Genomic DNA, 22,633 nt, shown 5'->3' with positions numbered 1-22,633 from the left:
CAAGTAGAAATCTAGGGCTTACAAAATTTGAGGACTTCCTCGTTCCTCCTGTACCCCACTGCTCTGGACCCTTTCCCTCCTGGCAGCAGCCACTGGCATTTTAGTGCAGCTCTCCCTGGAGACTGGGGGAGCTCCATCTCCCAGGTCAGTAGGTGCAGCTCTCCCCTGGAGCTGACCTGAAGCCCTCTTGCTGTATGCCATCCCTTTGCCCCAGAAATCTAGGCCAAGCAGGAAAGAACTCTGAGTTTCATCACTAACTTCCAGGTTGCCTCCTGCCCTTAGCGCTGAACTGGAGAAGGACTCACTAGGACCTCAAGACAGAAGCCTGGAGCAGCAGGTTAGAGATTCCACCCCTCCAGCGGCTTCCTTGAGCCTCCCATCTGAGGGTCAGCTTAGGGGATGGCGGAGGACAGGGACAACACTTGGCAGGACCCTGCTGTCAGCATGCCCTCGCCCTGTGTTAATCTTCCCACAGCTGCATGGGGTAAGGGACTGGCTCGAGGGCACACAGAGACTGAGATGGATGAGTGACTGAGCCAAAGGAGCAGGTGGGTGTTTGCCTTTCCACCTCATAATGCCAGCGCCTACACAGTATTTGGGACAGGAGGAGAAGCGTATCTGCTAGAAACGCCAGTAAAGGCAGTGAATGGAGTGGTTAAGAACAGGCTCTAGAAGCAAAATGAATTAAACATGACTCAGTTATTTCCCAGCTGTCTGACCTCAGGGAAATCGTTTAACCTCGATGTGCACCAGTTTCTTCAGCTTTAAAACGATGGAAATAATCATACCTACCTCTTGGGACTGATTTGAGGATGGAAATGAATTGATAAATATCAAGGAATTAAAATGCTACCTGGCACATGCATAGCATGGGATCTATAAATGTTAGATATTATCATTGTTGTTATTAAATTAAATCCCATGAAGGTAGGGATATTTGTCTGTTTTGGTTACTGGTCTGCTTTGGAACAGTGCCTGGCACTTAATAGGTGCTCCGTAAATATTTTGGGGGTAAATAAATATCATCATTACAATCAGTTAGAACTCTTTTGTAATGCAGACATTATTTATTTTGACCAGCAGAGGGCAGCAAGTAGCTATGACTTACAGTCATTCTGGACAAGGGGGTTTTAAATGTTAATTTTGAAGGCTAACAGGACTGTCCCCTCCTGATCCAGCTGGTGGGTTGAAAGGTTGCTGTTGCACCTGTATGAGTGGCCCCTACCCCTCCCACTTACCTTTATGCAGTTAGGATGATTGGCAGAAATTCCAACTCACGACAAACCTTGCTTCGATATTCTCACAGGGCCAACTTATTTTCAACTTCCTTCTTCGCGTCCTTCCTCCTTCCCTCTCTCCCTCCCTTCTTTCTCTCCTCCCTTCTCTTTCTCTAATTATATCTCTCTCTCTCTCTGTCACACACACACACACACACACACACTCACTCACTCACTCCAATGCATCAAGCTAGTATACTGTACACATTCCCAAATTCTATCTGTACTACTGCACCTTGTACTCCAAACCATTAAGTCTAGAGTGGATATTCTTCCCAATCAATTAGTGCTGCTAAATATAGTATAATAGAAAGAACATCTGATAGATTAAAAACTAGGCCCAGAGAGGTACTGTAACTTGGTCAAAGACACACAGCAATTAGTTGCAAAGTTACAGCATAAGCCAGGACATTCTGCTCTGTTCATCCCACCAGGTCATCACTCACCTCTCCTTCTACCCACAGAGAAGACTCAAGCGGTCCCCATTTATTGATCCAATCAATGTGATCATCAGCTTCTGACCCCAGATGCTATTCCCCTGAGCTCTGCAATGGAAGAGCTGGCTGCTTCCCAGGGCATCCCCCTGGGAGGTCCAGGCACAGGGGACAGTCAGCAACCACTGCCTACTTGTCCCTCAGCAAACTCGGCCCCTGCCCACACCTCTCAAGTTTCCTCCATGACCCAGTGCAAGTCCATCTCCCCCAATGACAGGGCCCACACCGGCAAAGTCAAGGTGAGGACCTGGGTAGCACCTGGGTAGCGTAGCACAGAGAGCTCTACTTCTCACAGGCAGCTTCTAGCGTGCCTGGCGGCTGGAATGGTTCCCACACTTCAGCCTCAAGGCTGTCCCAGAGTCTCAGCTCACGGGTGGCCCACTGCTACAGCCTCCCCAGTTTTCTTAAGATAGTGTCTTTCCCAATCATTATCCAAAAAAACTTTAGAAAAAAGTATTTGAGATTCCTACTGAAAAACAAATTCCATACGAATTAATGAATTAAAGAAAGAAAACTTAAAAAGAAAATTTAGAAAACTAGAAAAAAATACGGTTGACCTGTTCTATTATCTCAGATTAGAGAGATTTCCTTCAGCCTTACAGTAAAGGTAGAAAATATAAAGGAAATGATTTACAGAATTGATTATATAAAATTAAAAAGCTCCATGCCCCCAAGAACCATCAAAAACAAAATCAAAAGCAAGTAACAATTGGGAAAAGTTTGGCTACATGTATGAGAGACAAAGGATGAATACCCTAAGCCAGAATATCAGAGGAAAACGGATGAAGAATCTGAACTGACAACCTAAAAATATAAACTCACAGGAATATAGAACATGTTCAATCTCACTGGTCATGAAATATAAGTAAAATGCAACTTTTTTTGCACCTTAAAGTGGCAAACTGCAAAATTGCATAGTGTCAGTGAAGACGTGAAGCCACAGGCCCCCATTCTGCTGGTGGCACATTTCTGGGGGCCATGGTTAGCTTACAGGTGTCCGTCATGAACGCTTTTTTCCATAGCCTTTATCACCATCACTGTGTTTATTTATTACTTATTTCCCCTCACCGCTTCCCCCACCAGGTCAATATGCACCTTGGTGACAGGGACATTGCTTACTTGTCTGTCCCAAGTACTTAGAACAGCACTAGCCCATAACTAGGGTGCTCAACATACACCTAATGAATGAATGATTGAACTTTTGCCCCAGTAATTCTACTCTTAGGAACTGATCCTAAGGTAACCATCAGAGATCTACAACAAGATTTATATCCAAGGATGTTCATTCCAGCATATAATAGTCAAATTTTGCAAATCATTTAAATGTCCAAAATAGGGGCTTAATAAACAAATGACACATCCTTATTAGAGACTACAATAATAAAGTCATTAAAATCATGTTGTAGATGATATAATGATATGGAGTTTCTAGATATAGTGTATTGTGAAGAAGGCAGGTCACATAATACTGCTTTCTAGAGAATTTCTGGAGAAATTCTCCAGAAATCTTTTGTATATAATACCATTGTAATATATAAAAAATACGTTATATATATACACATGTATTTGATATATACACACATATATGATATATTCATGCATATATAAACATAGGAAATATGATCTATGCATATAATATACACACGTGCGTACATGCATATAAAAACTTGTGTAAGAACAATGACATTTTAAGTATTTATGTCTAATACTTGGTGTGATCAAGTATTGAAAAGTTTGCCTTTTTTTCTTGACTCATGCATCTTTCCAAGGTTTTTACAACAAGCCTGTTTTGCTTTGGGGAATCAGGTAAGAACACAACGTAGCACCCATATTACTCAAGCTGACTCTGGTTCCAGGTAGCTAACAGCTCAGGGGTGACCCTGCACCAACAGAGGGCGGGTGCTGGCTAGGCCCTGCCTCCTTGCTCAGCGGGGCTGTCGCTCACCCTTCTAGGGAGCCGGAATCCCAAAGCCAGAAGCCCGAAGAAGCCTGAGTGAGCAGCGCAGTGGTGGCGGTCCCGAGCTTTCCCTTTTCTCAGTGTAAGTTCCACGCTCCCTCTCAGTGTCTCCTCGGACCGCCTTACGAACCTGCACAGGAATCCTTGTCTCAGCCGTTGCCTTTCAGGGGACCAGGCTAAGCCACACAAACGTGATTTAACACTCCTGCCCGTTCCTAGGAACAGCTCCCTTTGTGAAGCATTTCACAAACAAAGGAAGAGTCTCTTTAAAACGGATTCTCAGTTCGCAGTGAGTCTTGACCGGCTTCTGGCCTTTTTGTGCTGGCCTGGAGTTTCCATCCGGTCAGCATGTGAGGAACGTCCGCCAAGCACGTGCGATGGAAAAATCTCATGTGTTGGCCGCTCCTGTCTTTGGCCCACTTTCAGTCTCTCAGTGTCCCTGAACTGAGAAGAGTTCATCATGGGAGTGAAGACCATCCTGACCTTGACTCATCCCCCTGGAAAGAGTTGCTGGGTAGAGCAGCCACCTGAGGGAGCTCAGAGCTTCAGAGGAGCTCAGAAGAACAGTGAGAAGGATCGGAGGGGCTTCCGAATCAATAAATGCAGGGGATCTATTTACACTAGCACCCCCTCAGGCTTTGATGCCAGCGCATCTGCCCACAGCGGATCTGGATCAAGTACCCTGCATTGCTGTAAGATGTCATTAACGCATAGCCTCCTTTACCGTTCTTAGAATCAGGGCTGGTGAGGACTTCAGAGATCACCTACTTCAAGGGGGATGGGGTGTAGGCAACTGCCCTAAGGGTCCCAGAGCAAAGTCATATGCAAAGCTATGACAAGAACTCACTAAAAAGCAATAATTATCATGGAGCAACTGCAAATTCCCCCATTCCAAGGTCTGACTTTTGTTCTAAGAATTTGCTCAGTGGTAGCTGTCATCCTCCCTTTGGCCGGAAGAGGGCAGACACTTGTCATCGATGGAAGTGGAGAGGACGCAGATATTTTTTAGGCTGGAATAACATCTCCCAATAAGGTCATTCTGCTCTAATGAGAGCTGCAGCTCAAAAGAAAATTCTTGACTCTTCTGCTGCAAATATGGCACTGAAGAGACAGGTTCAGAGACTGAAGATCTCTTCTTAGTACCAACTTTGTCATTTCACTTCTCTGAACCTCACTCCTTTATTATGTAGTCACTATGTGACTATGAAGAGGAGATGTTAAAGGAAAAATATGTAAATTATAAAGTTCCATATTACAAAACACATGCACATGAAAAAAGGAGTTTAACAGTAATGGGGTGTGTGTGTGTGTGTGTGTGTGAGAGAGAGAGAGAGAGAGAGAGACAGAGAGAGAGCTGGACAAAGGAGAGATCCAGGCTGAGGGAGGAAATTCTCCAGCAGTTGAAACCAACCCATTTTGCACTTATGTCTTAACTACTTTTATTTACATTTCAAACTGTGCTTATTTAAAAGTTACAGATGGGCTTTACCTATTGAATCTGTGTGTGGGAAAAAAGTGAAATTCACAGATACACTTGTAAAGTCCTACAATTTAGTTGAAAAATATTGCTGAATACAAAGGCGGGTATTGGCGATACACGCATACCTTGGAGATACTGCGGGTTTGGCTCCAGAACACTGTGATAAAGTGAATACCACAATAAAAGGACTCACATGGATTTTTTGGTTTCCCAATGCATATAAAAGTTGTGTTTACACCATACTATAGTCTATTCAGTGTGCAGTAGCATCATGTCTAGAAAACAAGGGGGCATACCTCAATTAAAAAACACTTCATTGCTAAAAAACGCTAAACAACATCTGGCAACAGAGGGCCGCCATAAACCTTCAATTTGTAAAGACGGCAGTACCTGCAAAGTGCAATACAACAAGGTATGCCTGTATTAATTTTAAAAACTCTTAAGTGTTTTAGTGGTCACATGTTCACGAGAAGCAAAAAGGTAAGAAGTGGATAAGTCTTCAAATCCAGCGCCATCTTCTTAGGATGTCGAGCCCTAGGAGAAGTATTTTCACACTAATCTGTACCAGGCGGAGCAATGCTGCAGTCTGAGCATCAAATTCTAGAACAATGAGAAACTAGAAGGCACTTAATAGGCGCGCAGTCGTGAGGCAAGGGTCCAGAAACCACATCTGGACGAGGAGCTGAGGAATCAAGACGTGAGCCTGGAGGAGAGCAGTCCTGGGTGGGACAGGACCTGTGGGAGGAACTGCAGTCAGAACAAAAAGGCCAAAGTCGCAAAGGGGGTCGGGTCTCAATACTGAAGGGTCTTCTCAACCACCGAAGCTAAGTGCATGATCATAGAGACAGGAAGCTCTGGGCACTGGGGTGGATCCAGGAGTGCCCGAAGAGCCCTCTGATGTCGGGACGAAAGAAACGCACCACTGACACCATCTCAGAAACTAAGTCATCCCTGTACAATGAAAGTCATCCCTGTAGCAAAATGTGACGGGCAAGAGCAAGCCGCCGAAGTCAGAATGGTTCCCGTAGCACAAAAGTACGAGAGGACCTTGAAATACAGGGTGAGGCATAGGCTCATGGAAGTCAGGCTACACCCACACATGAAGCCTAATCAATTGCACTAACGTATCCCGATGCTGAATGGCAGTGAAAGGAGCAGGGTGTGATTGAACCAAGGGAAGAAGGGCATCCCCAGCAGTCAGAGAGAATGGGATGAGCTGAGGTGCGTTCACTGGCTCACCCACCAATGCTCCCCAGCTGGACTCCCACACTGTGCTAGCACTCTTCAGGGAGCTGTGTGTATTTCCTTTGGAGGTACGGCTTCGTCATGGTTGAGATGTTATTTCTTTCAAGGGCTCTCATTTCTCTGTGCTTTTATCCCCTGTGCACCGAAAACCTCCCATTTCCTCTTTTAGCCTCCATGGTTACCCAACAATAGCAAGGAAGAACACGTCCTTGATGATGGAGACACAAGGCGTGTCGAACGCTTCACTGTTGAGACTGCATGGGAATTGCCATCCATTGAGACTCCCCAATGTGACCAGGCAGCCTCTCAAAGCTGGATCAGTTTGAAAAAGTTGACAAAATAGAGTTTCTAGAACTGCCAAGATGAGGATGAGACCCAAGACCAACTTCCCTTCTGATACTTCTGTAGAGCTTCTCAAGGTACCTGCCAGAACCCCGAGGGGTCTGACTTCCAAAGGCTTCACCAGCTCTTAGGTATCAGAATTGAGACATCATCTCAGTTCTGAGAAATGATTAGAACTACCAAGAGGTCGTGAGAGAAACCACTTATTTCATTTTTATGGACGTTTTCTACCCCTAAGGGGAAAATGAAGGACTAACACCTCGTGAACCCAATGGCTTAACCAACATAAAACTGATTGTTTTCTATGGGAAATAGCAATTGTACCTTACTTGTTTGTTGAATATAATCGTAACTTCTCTTATTTTTTAAAGGCAGATTGTTGGGGAATTTTATACTTCTCCATAATATTCTTCAAAACTACTTTAAAAATTTAAGATAATTTGTAAAATGCATACATGGCCAATAATTAACTTTTGCTCTAGGTTGACAGTCCTTAATAAAGGCTCTTTCTTGCCTCTTGAAGGGTTTCTTGAAGTCTCCAACTGATTGAAAACAATTGTATTCAACCTGCATTGTTGAAACGGAGAACTTCTTCAGCAGAACTCCAAGCTCATTTCATGTTCATGGAGAAAGCAGAACACACAAAGGGACAGGCTGCAACTTCTCTCCTTTTGACCTAAAGTTTCTCCTCTAACATCCATCGGTTATTTCTCTCCTGTCTCTGGATAAAAGTGACCTTTCACTCTTTCAAAGCTAACTCATCAGCTTGTGTCCTTTATCCCAAGTCTCTGACCTTCCTTGGGGCTTATGTTACTTCATCATTGTCTTGACTTCATGGCTGACTCTCACCCCCTCAGAGTTTACAAACTCAGTCCCATTCTCTCCCCAGACTCTGGTTCCTCCTGGACTACTGTCCTACCTCCTTCCTTCCCATCATGAGCACTCTAATGTCTGCCCTTGCCATGAGGTCCCACATGTCCAAACCACCAAATCCAACAGGACTTATTCAATCTTTAAATGCTGTTGAATCTCTCAGGGTATTGAACTTTTTTCCCTTGGGTCTGGTTCTTTCTTTGGCTTCTTTGACACCTTGCGTTCCTGTGAGTCATGTACCTCAGTTACTTCCTCCCACCTCTTGAATGGGCTGTGCCCGGTTCATCACTCCCAGCTATCTGATGCTTTGCTGCTCTGCCAAGCTGAACTTCGTTCTCAGTGATGATGGCTGCAAAGCCTCCTGCCCTGACTGGTCCGCTTCCCCTCTTGTTTCCAACTGCTAGCTTGTCAATTCCTCCAGAAGATGGCTTTTAAAACCCAAAACTTCAAACTCCTCATCTGGCCCACTGTAATTCATCTTTTCTGATTGTGTGCCCAGCTCAAAATGGATTCTCCATTCTTTAGAAACTGATGTCAATCCACAGGGTAAGCTGCTAGCAGCCATTTGACTTGGCTTCCTGATCACAGGTGATCTGCACAGGGGCAGCCACCTGCCTGAGACTGAGCCACTCACGCACCCTCCCCTAGTTTTGAAGCGAGAGAGACAAAGACTTGGACTAGTTAATGGTAGTGTTTTAGGGGAAAGGTCCATGAATTCCTGGTGCTGGGTGCTCTCGGAAAGTTCTACTAAAGTCCCTCTTTTAGTTAAGCTTGCTAGACTTGGCTTCTAGTACTTACAGACCCTTAGGTAATAGTTTCACTGATACTTTCTCTCCAAAAATCCCTAATTCTGTCAAGGTCCCTAACGTTCCCTCACCTAGGAGGGCTTGAAATTTGATTCTGCTCTTGCTTTTCATGAGGTCCACATTCAGAATGCTCAGGCCTTGCCGGTTTTATCTCCAAAATTAATCCCCTCTTCTCCATGTCCTCTACTATTGCCCTGGTTCCAGGGTTTGTGATCTTTCTGCTGGGCTTGTCCAGCCTTTCTGTTGCTCCAGCAGTAACTCTGATCATATCACTTTTCTGCCTAAAACTCTAGGCTAAGTCTGATAGCCCTTCCCATAGAATTAAGGACCCTTCTCATTCTGGCTCACAGATGCATGGGGCCCATCTTCTGCCATATCCACTCCTTTTATGTGCCAATCAGGCCTGATGACCAGCCTTGTCCACACATTCTCTGTTCTTCACTTCCTCTATGATTTTTTACTGTTGTTCCCTTTGTCCTTCAGCCCTCGTAAAATCTTACTTCTTCTTCTTTAAGGTCTATCTCAGGCCCTTTCCACATCTCCTTAGGAGAAACTCTCATCCATCCTCTGGGGCAGGAGATTACTTGTCGTGTTTTAAGTTCATCTTCCCTTCCAGACTGTGAAGCATGGGCTACATTTAATTCCTGGCACCACAGTGGTCGATCAGAAGTGGATGTTGAGTGCATTGGATTAAACACCATCAAATGTTTACCAGGACAGGAAAAGGCCTGAGAGAAAAGCCAAAGCCAAAGTAATTCCTCCCGTCACTGTATACCATGGTTTTAGCCAAAATCAGGGAAAAGAAAGGATGGAGAAGGAGTGCCGAGTAGGTGAATTAAATGGATTGTGCCCCAAACCTCCAGGCATCAATGCCTGAAAAACAGGACACTCACGAAATTGTCTTTAAAATCCAGAAAGAACATAGTTACACAGCTTCAGAGTTTAAAATGCATTTCCATACACATTAACTGACTTAATTTGCACTGCCACCCCGTGAAGCAGTTAAAGTTTATGAATGCCAGTTTGTAGGTGAGGGAACAGCCAGGTCAGGTGGCTTCAACAAGGTCATGCTATGTAATAAATGTTGGGCCTCTGCTAGGAAACTCTGCCTTCTAATCTCAGATCCAGTATTCTTTCTCTCTGCTGTACCATGCTGTCTCTCCAATGGCAGAGTTAAATACAATGAAACAGGCTATTTGGGGAAGTGGGCATAGGTAGGAGGGTCATAATTTACTTCTAAATCATGTACATTTCCCCCCGCCCACGACCCTTTCTGTCACACATGCCAGCCTAGGTAGGTTAACCATCCAGTGCAGAAAATGTTACCCTATTTCCAGAAATATATACCACCCCCAAACACTTTGATTTGATGGCAAAATATTTTAATTTTTCATAGAGCTGTTTCCCCCTACCTCATAGACGCAACACGGAAAAGAATCTGCATGCACGTGTTCTGGCTGAGCATGAGGACGAGGTGTGCATATACATATATGCATATACATACAGGTTTATTTAAATGATCGGATCTACACTTTCGGAGGCTGTTTGAAGCATCTTATCAAAAGAAAACACATTTTAAGCAAGAGGTTAAAAAAGCTTTTCAGACCCAGAGGCCATTTAATACAATAAATCCTACTTGGGTAGTTTAGCAAACATTTTTTAAAACCCACATCCAACGGACTGGTTAGAATTGGATATACAGATTTGGTTTCAAAGCTGAAATGCCCCTGGTGTAACAGACCTTCTCATGAAATTCAGTTATTTTATATTATGCCGTAAAAAATAAGGGCACGTATCTATTGACAACTTAAATATTAACTCGATAGGCTACTTGGTGATATAAATAGGGAAAAAAAAAAGTGGTCACGGACTAAGAAGACTATGACACCAGCCCATCTCGGACAGCAAAGAATGTTAAACTCTATCCTAGAATCTAAAACAGGAAAAAAAAGAATCAAATATTCCACTCCATATAGACCCCATCTGGCCCAAACCATCCCCCAAGGAGTGCACCCCCAACACATGAGGTTGACTAACCACCTGCTACAGCTGTTATTATGTCACTAATTAACAATGATCACAGAACATGTGTCGTACCAGAGGGTTTGTTATCATACACAATGCATTAGTGGCTGCAGGAATCTTCCTCCAAGAGTTACCATCAGAAGGCAAGCTGACGAACATCCACGCTGCTGGTCCAAGTAAACCACAGCTAAGAGACAGAGCATTCATTTGCACGTGGAGCTCTCTGGCACGCTCCCCACTCTAGTTAGCGGGGCTGGGGCGTGGGGGACAGTCCCAGCCGGGTGCTGCAGCCTCCTACTCCTGGGCCTCCTTGCGGGTCAACTTGTAGATCTCGGTGGGTCCGTCCACGTGGGTGATAGTGGTGGTGAGCTGGAGTTCTTCCCCACTGTGGACACCCAGATCGCCTGAAACAGGGTTTTTGATGTTAGATGTGATCAAGGAGGAAGGAGAAAGCTGGGATTCATCTCAGTAACAACCGCCCAACACCAGAGCTCTTTCACATTCTGAGCTTAGAGAAAAAACCAGGGCACAGACACCTAAAACTTGGGCTGACTCCCACCCTTTGCACTCAGACTTGCCAGTGATTTCTTAGCATTTCCATCTCCCAGAGAAGACATTTTAAGGATAGATGGGTCAGCTTACTGCCTACGTTATTCGTAATATTATTAACATTTAATAGAGCTTACTTTGTGCCTGACGCTATTCTTGATGCTTTATACGTGATGGTTGAAATTTGTCAAATGCGTCTTCTGCGTCTATTGACACGACCATGCGGTTTTTGCCGTATTTAATCCTCACGAGAGCCCTCCGAGGCAGAAACTCTGGTCTTGCCAGCTTTACAGGTGAGGAAGCTGGGAGGGGGGTCAGGAAGAGGAGCAGACACACGATGGAGCCGGGAACTAGGCCAAGGAAGGTAGGTCTGACTCCAAAATCACGTACACATTCGCTGTGAATAATTTACAAAGCAGCTACGGCCATGTGAAGGTAAAGACGACCTGCCTATATTTACCAACAGATTGGACAGGGCACTACATGTAATGCCTTTAGGAATAATTAGGGGTTTTCTCCTCCAGGAAAAAAACATAAGAAATGTGCTCTGAATTTTCTGTTGCCCCCGGGATTCTACACAACACCAGTGTTCTGGAGTCATCACCAGTGGACAAAGGTATTCCTCTGCTACAATGGAATAATGTGGCCTCTTCTCAACTAGCAGGAGAAAAATAAGTTTCTGTGTTAAACTCTTAGAGTCTGCTACCTGCCGTAAGACCATCAAGTGAATATATAGTTGGCAAAGGGAAAACGAAAAACACCAAGACCCAGTGGTTCTCAGTTAGACTGTATGTGGGGTGCACATGTACAGGCATATTTGCAGAGAGATATGCTGGAGAACAAAAGGTTAAGGTTATGTCTGGGATTTTTTTTTTACTTACATTGTACACATATGATTTCATAGTTTCTGGAATTGAAATTTTTCCTACTTCAAAGCATGGAATTAAACACACAAGCGCTGTTTTCAATTGGGATTCCATACTACTACTTAGAAGAAAGCGCTGGCCCAACTAATATCTTGTCACTAGTTTAGGAATTGCTGGGCATCCATTAATCTGATGGCCTTAGGACCCTAGGGGTCACCCTGCAGGCTGCTTGGCTGGTGCCCTTCATGTGTGCCACGGGGTATTCATTTTTCACTGTAGACCCTCAGCAGCTGTGCAGCTAAATCACTCTTATGAAATGCTGGAATTGCAGTTCTCTACCCAGAAGAATCTTTAGTCCCAGAAGCAGGGTCATTAGCTGTTGCAGAAACTGTTAATAGCATTTTGGGGCTCTTCTAGCAAGTGTCCAATCCAAGGACAGAGGGCAGAGCAGGTACCAAAGGGGTATCAGCCCAGACTCCAATGGTACGGCACTTGGCATGCACCAACAGAGTGGAAAGGCTGCTTAAAGGCTTTACACAGAGCTGCCTGGGGCCACATGGAACCATTAATTATACAATGAGCAAGTTTTCCCAGGTCACTAACTTACATTCTCACTGCTGCAACTTCTAGTCCACTCCTCAGTCAAGAAAGGGCTTAAGCCTCAAATTTCTTGGTCAAAGCTAGTTCTGGATTTGCATATCTGGGTGAGCCAACCAAAACTTCAAAGCCAATTTCATGATCTGAGAGTCATCAAAATTTCAAAGAGAGTTCTGAGCACCCCAGGAGACCCATCAGTACCTCCAAGTGTTTACCTAAGGAATCCCCTTCACTGAAGACTTCGTAGAAATAGATACTAGATTGTAATTCTACTCAGGTTTTGAAACGAAGGCACCAATTATTTAAGCGTAAAATGTGATTCCAATTAGCAGGTCCTGGAAAATGTGTATGACCGTTACAGATCACATCACGTGAAAAAACAGCCAAAATTACTTGGGCTTTTTAATTTTAACAGGTACCTATGTTATAGTGCTTGTCCTATGTCTGACTCCATTCTAAACACTTTACAAATATTTATGCATTTAATACTCATTACCAACCCTTTGAGAGAGGTACCATTTCATCATTTCCATTCTTTTGAAGAAGAAACTGAGGCACAGAGAGGTCAAGTAACTATCCCAAGACCCAAGTTGATAAATAGTGATGTGGGGGGCTTCCCTGGTGGCGCAGTGGTTGAAAGTCCACCTGCTGATGCAGGGGACACGGGTTCGTGCCCCGGTCCGGGAAGATCCCACATGCCGCGGAGCGGCTGGGTCCGTGAGTCATGGCCGCTGGGCCTGTGCGTCCGGAGCCTGTGCTCAGCAACAGGAGAGCCCACAACAGTGAGAGGCCCGCGTACCGCAACAACAACAACGACAAAAAATAGTGATGTGGGGTTGAAACCGGAGCAATGAGGCTCCTCAACCTTAGGTTATGCTGACTCTATGTAAATATTCAAGTTTCCAACACCCATTGAGACTGCCGGTGAAGTACAAATCCACATACAATACGTTACTGTCATAGATATATACATATATACATACAGTAATTTGGATGAATTGTTCAGCATATTAATTTTGCATTTGCATCTGATGAAAGGAAGTTTATAGCACACAACATCAGTGCACTGATAGTAAGGAGAGCTATTACTTATGAGTATTTACCATATGCACTTTTAGGGGCTTAGCGCGCCCTGTATTTCCTAATAAGATGTGAAGACACCAAGGCTCAAATAGGCAATGAATTTCTCTAATGTGACCAGGCTTGCTCCCAGCAGAGCCGGAATGAGGACCTGGATCAATGGGACTCTGGCTAGGAAAATCCATGATTCATGTGTGGTTTCATTGTACCTTGAAGACCAACATTTCCCCCTTAGGGAACGGATGGGAAAATGACAGTGACATAGCAGGAGTAGGGATCCCGCCATTTGTCTCCAAACTCCACAAACTTCCTCTTCTGCCAAGGTCTCACTCCACCTGCTACCCTCCCTCTCTCAGCTTCTGCTGCTTGGTGCACAAACATGTTCAAAGTCTCTTCCCTTCCAAGACAACAAAACAAAACAAAACAAAACAAACCCTTCTGAAAATGTGATATGTTTCTTATTAGGGGGTAGGAGCAGAATAAATGGAAAAGAATAAATTATGAAAGGAAAAGAATTCTTCAGTTTGCAGTAAGTCTCTCTTCCTAGTTATGATGTCAGTTCATCTCAGCTAATTAACAATAAGATGAAGCCTTGGGCTTCCCTGGTGGCGCAGTGGTTGGGAGTCCGCCTGCCGATGCAGGGGACGCGGGTTCGTGCCCCGGTCTGGGAAGATCCCACATGCCGCGGAGCGGCTGGGCCCGTGAGCCATGGCCGCTGAGCCTGCCCGTCCGGAGCCTGTGCTCCGCAATGGGAGAGGCCACAACAGTGAGAGGCCCACGTACCGCAAAAAAAAAAAAAAAAAAAAAAATGATGAAGCCTTCTTTCTAACCATTGTGAAATGAGACCAATCTCTGCCATGGGATTTAATCTCAAAGGACTATCAATAGATCCACAGCTATGGTACTACATCCACAGACATGCAGCTGCCGCTTGATTTTAACTGCTGGGATGCATACCGGGGATGCAGAAAGCTACATAAACTGCACTCTAATGATATAATGATGAGCACAGCTTCCTAAGACTGGCAGCATTTTAATGACAATTATTTGTGTAAATGTGGCTACTTTAGTCAAAGAAGGGAAACTTCTAATTTAATTCCAAGGTTGTTTCACAGAATTTGGGAGAGATCCACATTCTTCTAATATTAATAAGGGCTACCTAATTCTGTCCTCACAACCACTAAGGCAAATTAATACCTCATTACCCAGATGTGGAAGCCAGAAAGCTCTCATACTATGAGTTTATATTTATTTCTTGAGGTCATACACAGTATATATTGGAGCCAGGATTCCAAACCATCTGTGTCTACCTCCAAAGTTTATGTTCTTTCTATAACACTCCTTACTTTTCTGTGGAATTTCTTCCAGTCCCACAACAAACCTCTTCCCATTTTCACCTTCAACGCTAAGCTCAAATGATAACTCTCTGTAATGATGTCTCTGGTTCATGGAAAAATGAGAAAATCAAGGAGAGTGTATTGTTAGTAAAGCTAAATTATTTCCATGCCAAAGACTGTTGTTTACAATTATATCCTTTCTACATTTTGGGTGTTAACAAAATACTGGATGGTGGGTTTTCTAAATCTTTAAAAATAAAAAAAAAAATTTTTAAAGAATGTAAATCACCAGCACAGTATCTGCTATGTAGTAAGTGATCATTAAAATCACCCACCAATACTTCCTCACATGGGCCGGTCCAGCTCCTCCCTGCTCTGCTCTACACGGTTCTATCTAGTCCAGCACCCCAGCACTGGAATTCCCCACTGGGGTTTAGGGACAAACACTCAGCTAGAAAACAGGTGTGCTGGGCTTGCCTGGTGGCGCAGTGGTTGAGAGTCCGCCTGCCGATGCAGGGGACACCGGCTCGTGCCCCGGTCCGGGAGGATCCCACATGCCACGGAGCGGCTGGGCCCGTGAGCCATGGCCACTGAGCCTGCGCTCCGCAACAGGAGGGGCCGCAGCAGTGAGAGGCCCGCGTACCGCAAAAAAAAAAAAAAAAAAAACAGGTGTGCTTTGAGATGACTCAGCCTTTGTGATCCCTTCTGGGGGATAAGGCAGAGTGGCCTTGGTAGGAAGGGTTCAGGGATCTCTCAATCCCTTTCAACGATCAAGTTGGTTTATACCAGGCTTGAAGTGAGCCGTTTCCCATCTACCTCCAAGGTGCCTCCAGACACTCAGTGCCAGGCACCTCTAAGGAGGGGAACAATAAATCCTAGACATTTTGCATGAAATCTTAGCATGGTAGTTTGAATTGTACCTCCCCGCCAATCCATTTGTTGAAGTCCTAATTCCCAGTACCTCAGAATGTGACTATATTTGGACACAGGGTCTTTAAAGAGGTGATTAAGTTAAAATGAAGTCATTAGGGTGAACCCTAATCCAATATAACCATAATTTCTCCTTCTGAGAAAAAAAAAGATGAGGATACAGACATGCACAGAGGGAAGACCATGTGAAGAGACAGGCTATCAAGACCCACTTCAGAATCTGAGACCAGCCCTGGAGGGAAGACCGATTCCATCGCTGCTCACAGGCATCAAGGGGAAGCCAGCCTGGCCATGGGTAGGTGCGTGTCACTTAACACACAAGCAGGGGAAAGATCGCAACAAAAGGCAGCCACTGTCAAAGCCTCATGACTCAAACCAAACATTTACTGAGGCAACAAAAGCCTAAGCCACCTTTCCTGTGAAACAAGCAGCAGGAGATCTCAGAAGCCTCCAGAAGCAAAACTGACACTGAACGGTAGCTACCAAGACACAGGGCCTGGGGTTGCTGCTGTGGCTTCCAGCAGAAAGAATGTGTCAGACAGAAGACATTTAGTGGGAATAGAAATAGAAAGGAAACTGTTGGCACTTAGAGTGTCTCCCGTTCCCTCTGTCATAGTCATCTAGTCAGGAATACCATTTCTCACTTTTTTTCTAAAACCTTCTGATAAGAATTTTATAAACGAAATAACACAAAAATGAAAGCTAGTATCAAGAACTGACTTCATAAGCAACTCCAACTTTTTTTCCCTACATGAACTGGTGACTTGAGGGGATCTGGACAGTGTGTCCTGTGTGCAGGGCATCAATGGTGTACCCCTGAGAGATGAAGCCTTTGCTCCGGGCTGAGGGTTAACATCAGCCTGTGTTGCAGTCTGTTTCTGCCTGGGAAGACATCCAGAATGATTCGCAGATTGATTATGGAAACAGGTAAAAGGAAAAGCTTTAATGAAAAGGCATCAGGAGCACGGCAGAAAATGTGAATGGTCCTTGAAAGAGAAGGTCTAAAGTATCTTTGCTAAATTAAAGAAAAAAAAGTATATGTATATCTATATATATGTATACACATATATACATATATACACATAAGATGACTATATGTAAACAGATACATATGTATACATTGATAGTCTCATTATATATATATATATATGTGTATATATATATATTTTTTACTTTTATTTATGTATTTTTTTTGCGGTACGCGGGCCTCTCACTGTTGTGGCCTCTCCCGTTGCGGAGCACAGGCTCCGGATGCACAGGCTCAGCGGCCATGGCTCACGGGCCCAGCCGCTCCGCGGCATGTGGGATCTTCCCGGACTGGGGCACAAACCCGCGTCCCCTGCATCGGCAGGCGGACTCTCAACCACTGCGCCACCAGGGAAGCCCTCATTATATATATTTTTAACACATTAAAAACTATTCAGTTTTATTAATTAACGTATATTAAGTACACACATAGTCTAAATAAAGCCTTTCAAAATCCACTGCATGATCCTCAATCAAAATACAGATTACAAGCATTCACAAACATTCCTGTTCTTCTGATATAAGAATCTGAGAATTGGGATCTCTATGGTTTACAGAACTAAGGGTAATCGTTTAGTAAACATGGACGTAAATTAATTTTATGACCATATATATATAGACTGATTTGAATGTGTTTATACCAACACTGCAGCTATGGTGGATCCACCGACAGTTAGGAACCTGGAGTACCACACCCCTGCGGCACCAATCAGCCACTGACAACATCATGAAAACATTCTCGCTTGGACACCCTGGCTGGAGTTGTCCTGCACACACATTTCTCAGCATCTCTCTCCATCTCCCAAACAAAACAGCACTTCTCAATGGTCCTTTCTCTTTCCTTAGCCCCTCTGGCCTCTGCTGCATCAGAAACTGCTTGCCAAGTTCCTGGAAATGAGCTTTCTCCAGAGCTCCACTCAGGATCCATCTCACGAAGGCAAGAAGAGCCACATACCTAGGATTCATTCTCCATAGCAAGAGATCCAAATTCTTGGCTCTGGACCTTACAAGCTAGAGTGGGGAGGGCGTCCAAGCCATTTAAAAATAAAAACTTTCCACAAGAAAGGAAAAGGAGCATGGGAAGGCTGAGGAAGGAGGAGGAATGCCATCCAGGGAGTCGGAGAATTTAAAAATACACTGTAGGGCAGTGTGGGAAGATGAGGAGTTTGCATCTCCCCACAACGTGGGCACCGGCAGGATGCTGGTGGGGTACCTCGAAGCCCAAAGTGACAGGAGGAACGCCCAAGCGAACTGGTAGGACGTGGGGGGACTGAGGAGGTAGGAGAAGTGGAGGCCAGACAGGACCGGTGCCCTTGAGGGGTGGCTGAGAGGGGGAAGGGGTTCACCCTTGGAGGCTTGGATCAGGGGGAGCACGCCCAGCACATCACCTGCCCAATCGTCCAGAGAAGTCTGCCTGATTCTCGGGCCAGGTCGTATGCCCTCAGAGGCCCACTACAGGCTGCGTGGGTCCTGGGGGCATAGGAGGGAGACGGGGAGGAGATCAGGAGAGGCACGCAGGAGGGGGCCTCCAGGACCGGGAGGAGCGGGAGAGGAGCAGAGGGAGTTGGCCCCACCCACTTGAGTCCGGGAAACCTACTGAGCTCCCAGGTGGGGTCCCCAGTGCTCTGAGACCAGAGGCGGGAGGCACACCTGGGCCCCTTCTGTTCCATTGAGCCTAAGCCCCACCCCCAACACTCCCAGGGCCTTTTCCAGTCCTGTGGGTCCTAAGCATAGGGCCTGCCCACTGCCCAAACCCCACCCCTGCTTAGGCCCCGCCCTACATAGCCAAGGCCTTTTCCACCTTTTCTTCTTTTCTCCTCCTCTTTTTTATTATTGTGGTTCTGTTTTGCCTTCCAGCTGTTGTTTCATCTCTATTTTTATTTTTACATTCTTCCTAACATATCTGTTAATTTCTTAGTATAATTTTATTTTTTACTTTGTTATTGTTCTCCCCCCCTTTTTTTTTTGGCTGTTCCGGGCAGCTTGTGGGATCTCGGTTCATGAGCCGGGGGTCTGGACAAAGATCCTGCAGTGGGAGCTCCGAGTCCGAACCACTAGACTAATAGAGAACCTCAGACTCCAGGGAACATTCATCGGAGTGGGGTCTCCCAGAGGTCCTCATCTCAGCACCAAGACCCAGCTCTACCCAACAGCCTACCAACTCCAGTGTTGGAAGCCTCAGGCCAAACGACCAGTAAGACAGGAACACAATCCCACTCATCAAAAAAAAAAAAATGAGATGGCAAGAAAATATGTCACAGATGAAGGAGCAAGGTAAAAACCTATAAGACCAAATAAATGAAGAAGAAATAGGCAATCTCCCTGAAAAAGAATTCAGAGTAATGATAGTAAAGATGATACAGAATCTCAGAAATAGAATGGAGGTACAGACTGAGAAAATGCAAGAAATGTTTAAGAAAGCTGTAGAAGAAGTAAAGAACAAGCAAACACAGATGAACAACACAATAACTCAAATGAAAAATACACTAGAAGGAATCAGTAACAGAATATAACTGAGGCACAGGAATGAATAAGTGAGCTGGAAGACAAAAGGGTGTAAGTACCTGCCGAGGAGCAGAATAAAGAAAAAAGAATGAAAAGAATTGAAGACAATCTCAGACACCGCTGGGACAACACTAAATGCACCAACATTCAAATTATAGGGGTCCCAGAAGAAGAGAAAAAGAACGGGTCTGAGGAAATATTTGAAGAGATTATAGTGGAAAACTTCCCTAACATGGGAAAGGAAATAGTCACGCAAGTCCAAGAAGCACAGAGAGTCCCATCCAGGGTAAACCCCAAAAGAAACACATCAAACCACATATTTATCAAACTAACAAAAATTAAATTCAAAGAAAAAATATTAAAAGGGAAAAACAAAAAATAACATACAAAGGAAATCCCATAAGGTTATCAGCTGACTTTTCAGCAGAAACTCTGCAGGCCACAGGGAGTGGCAGGGTATACTTTAAGTGCTGAAAGAGGAAAACCTACAACTAAGATTACTCTACCCAGCAAGGATCTCATTCAGATTCAATGGAGAAATCAAAAGCTTTTCAGACAAGCCAAAGCTAAGAGAATTCAGCACCACCAAAACAGCTTTACAACAAATGCTAAAGAAACTTCTCTAGGCAGGAAACACAAGAGAAGAAAAAGACCCACAAAAACAAACCCAAAACAATTAAGAAAATGGTAATAGGAACATACATATCGATAATAACCTTGAACATAAATGGACTGAATGCCCCAACCAAAAGACACAGACTGGCTAAATGGATACAAAAACAAGATCCATATATATGCCTGTCTACAAGAGACCCACTTCAGACCTACGGACACATACAGACTGGAAGTGAAGGAATGGAAAAAGATATTCCATGCAAATGGAAATCACAAGAAAGCTGGAGTAGCAATACGCATATCAGATAAAATATATGTTAAAATAAAGACTGTCACGAGAGATAAGGAAGGACACTATGTAATGATCAAGGGATCAATCCAAGAAGAAGATATAACAATTATAAATGTTTAGGCACCTAACATAGCATGCATAAACCCACCTCAAGACATAAGGCCAATGCTAACAACCATGAAAGGAGAAATCGACAGTAACACAATAATAGTAGGGGACTTTAACACCCCACTTAAACCAATGGACAGATCATCCAAACAGAAAATAAGGAAACACAAGCTTTAGATGACACAATAGACCAGATAGATTTAATTGATATTTATAGAACATTCCACCCTAAAGTTGCAGAATACACTTCTCAAGTAGACACAGAACATTCTCCAGGATAGATCACCTCTTGGGTCACAAATCAAGCCTTGGTAAATTTAAAAAAATTGAAATCATCAAGCATCTTTTCTGACAACAATGCTATGAGACTGGAAATCAATTACAGGAAAAATACTGTAAAAACCACAAATACATGGAGGCTAAACAGTGAGCTACTAAATAACCAAGAGATCACTGAGGAAGTCAAAGAAGAAATAAAAAAATACAAAGAAACAAATGACAACGAAAACATCATGACCCAAAACCTATGGAACACAAAAGCAGTTCTAAGAGGGAAGTTTATAGCAATTCAATCTCACCTCAAGAAACAAGAAAAATCTCAAGTAAACAATCTAACCCTAGACCTAAAGGAATTAGAGAAAGAAGAACAAAAATACCCCAAAGTTAGCAGAAGGAAATCATAAAGATCAGATCAGAAATAAATGAAAAAGAAATGAAGGAAACGATAGCAAACATCAATAAAAATAAAAGCTGGTTCTTTGAGAAGATAAACAAAATTGATAAGCCATTAGCCAGACTCATCAAGAAAAAAGGGGAGAGGACGCAAATCAATAAAATTAGTAAAGAAAAAGGAGAAATCACAACTGACACCACAGAAATACAAAGGATTATAAGACACTACTACAAACTATATGCCAATAAAATGGACAACCACGAAGAAATGGACAAATTCTTGGAAAGGTACAATTTTACAAGACTGAACCAGGAAGAATTAGAAAATATAAACAGACTTATCACAAGCAATTAAATTGAAACTGTAGTTAAAACTCTTCCAACAAACAAAAGTCCAGGACCAGATGGCTTCACAGGCAAATTCTATCAAACATTTAGAGAAGAGCTAAAACTGATTCTTCTCAAACTCTTCCAAAAAACTGCAGGGGAAGGAACACTCCCAAATTCATTCTACAAAGCTACCATCACCCTGATACCAAAACCAGAAAAAGATATTACAAAAAAGAAAATTATAGACCAATATCACTGATGAACATAGACACAAAAATCCTGAACAAAATACTAGCAAACAGAAGCCAACAACACATTAAAAGGGTCATACACCATGATCAAGTGGGATTTATCCCAGGGATGAAGGATTCTTCAAAATATGCGAATGAATCAATGTGATACACCATATTAACAAATTGAAGAATAAAAACCATATGATCATCTCAATAGATGCAGAAAAAGCTTTTGACAAAATTCAACACCTCTTTATGATAAAAACCCTCCAGAAAATGGGCACAGAGGGAACCTACCTCAACATAATAAAGGCCACATATTACAAACCCACAGCAAACATCATACTCAGTGGTGAAAAACTGAAAGCATTTCTATTAAGATCCGGAACAAGACAAGGATGTCCACTCTCACCACTCTTATTCAACATGGTTTTGGAAGACCTAGCCACAGCAATCAGAGAAGAAAAAGAAATAAAAGGAATACAAATGGGAAAAGAAGAAATAAAACTGTCACTGTTTGCAGGTGACATGATACTATACATAGAAAATCCTAAAGATGCCACCAAAAATCTACTAGAACTAATCAATGAATTTGGTAAGGTTGCAGGATACAAAATAAATGCACAGAAATCTCTGGTATTCCTATACACTAACAACAAAAAAATCAGAAAGAGAAATTAAGGAAACAATCCCATTTACCATTGCAACAAAAAGAATAAAATACCTAGGAATAAACCTACCTAAGGAGGCAAAAGACTTGTACTCAGAAAACTATAAAACACTGATGAAAGAAATCAAAGATGACATAAACAGATGGAGAAATACACCATGTTCTTGGATTGGAAGAATCAATATTGTCAAAATGACTACACTACCCAAAGCAATTTACAGAGTCAATGGAATGCCTATCAAATTACCAATGGCATTCTTCAGAGAATTAGAAAAAAATTTACAGTTTGTATGGAAACACAAAAGACCCCGAATAGCCAAAGCA

General features: G+C 43.5%; 1 protein-coding gene across 1 annotated transcript in view; it reads right to left on the bottom strand.

Moving 5' to 3' along the window:
- Positions 1-9,834: 9,834 nt before the first annotated feature.
- The window catches only part of WLS (Wnt ligand secretion mediator), a 105,691-nt gene continuing 92,892 nt past the window's right edge, over positions 9,835-22,633 (bottom strand). Inside the window, exon 12 of the mRNA XM_029230625.1 lies at positions 9,835-10,903. Coding sequence (XP_029086458.1) covers positions 10,794-10,903 — 110 coding nt within the window. The 3' untranslated portion in view covers positions 9,835-10,793. The remainder of the gene's footprint in view (positions 10,904-22,633) is intronic.

This window comes from Monodon monoceros, unplaced genomic scaffold, assembly GCF_005190385.1.
Source record: "Monodon monoceros isolate NGI ecotype Baffin Bay Population unplaced genomic scaffold, NGI_Narwhal_1 Super_Scaffold_18, whole genome shotgun sequence".
NCBI lineage: Eukaryota > Metazoa > Chordata > Mammalia > Artiodactyla > Monodontidae > Monodon > Monodon monoceros.
The sequence above is the reverse complement of the archived record's forward strand: the minus strand, read 5'-3'. Positions and strand labels throughout refer to the sequence as shown.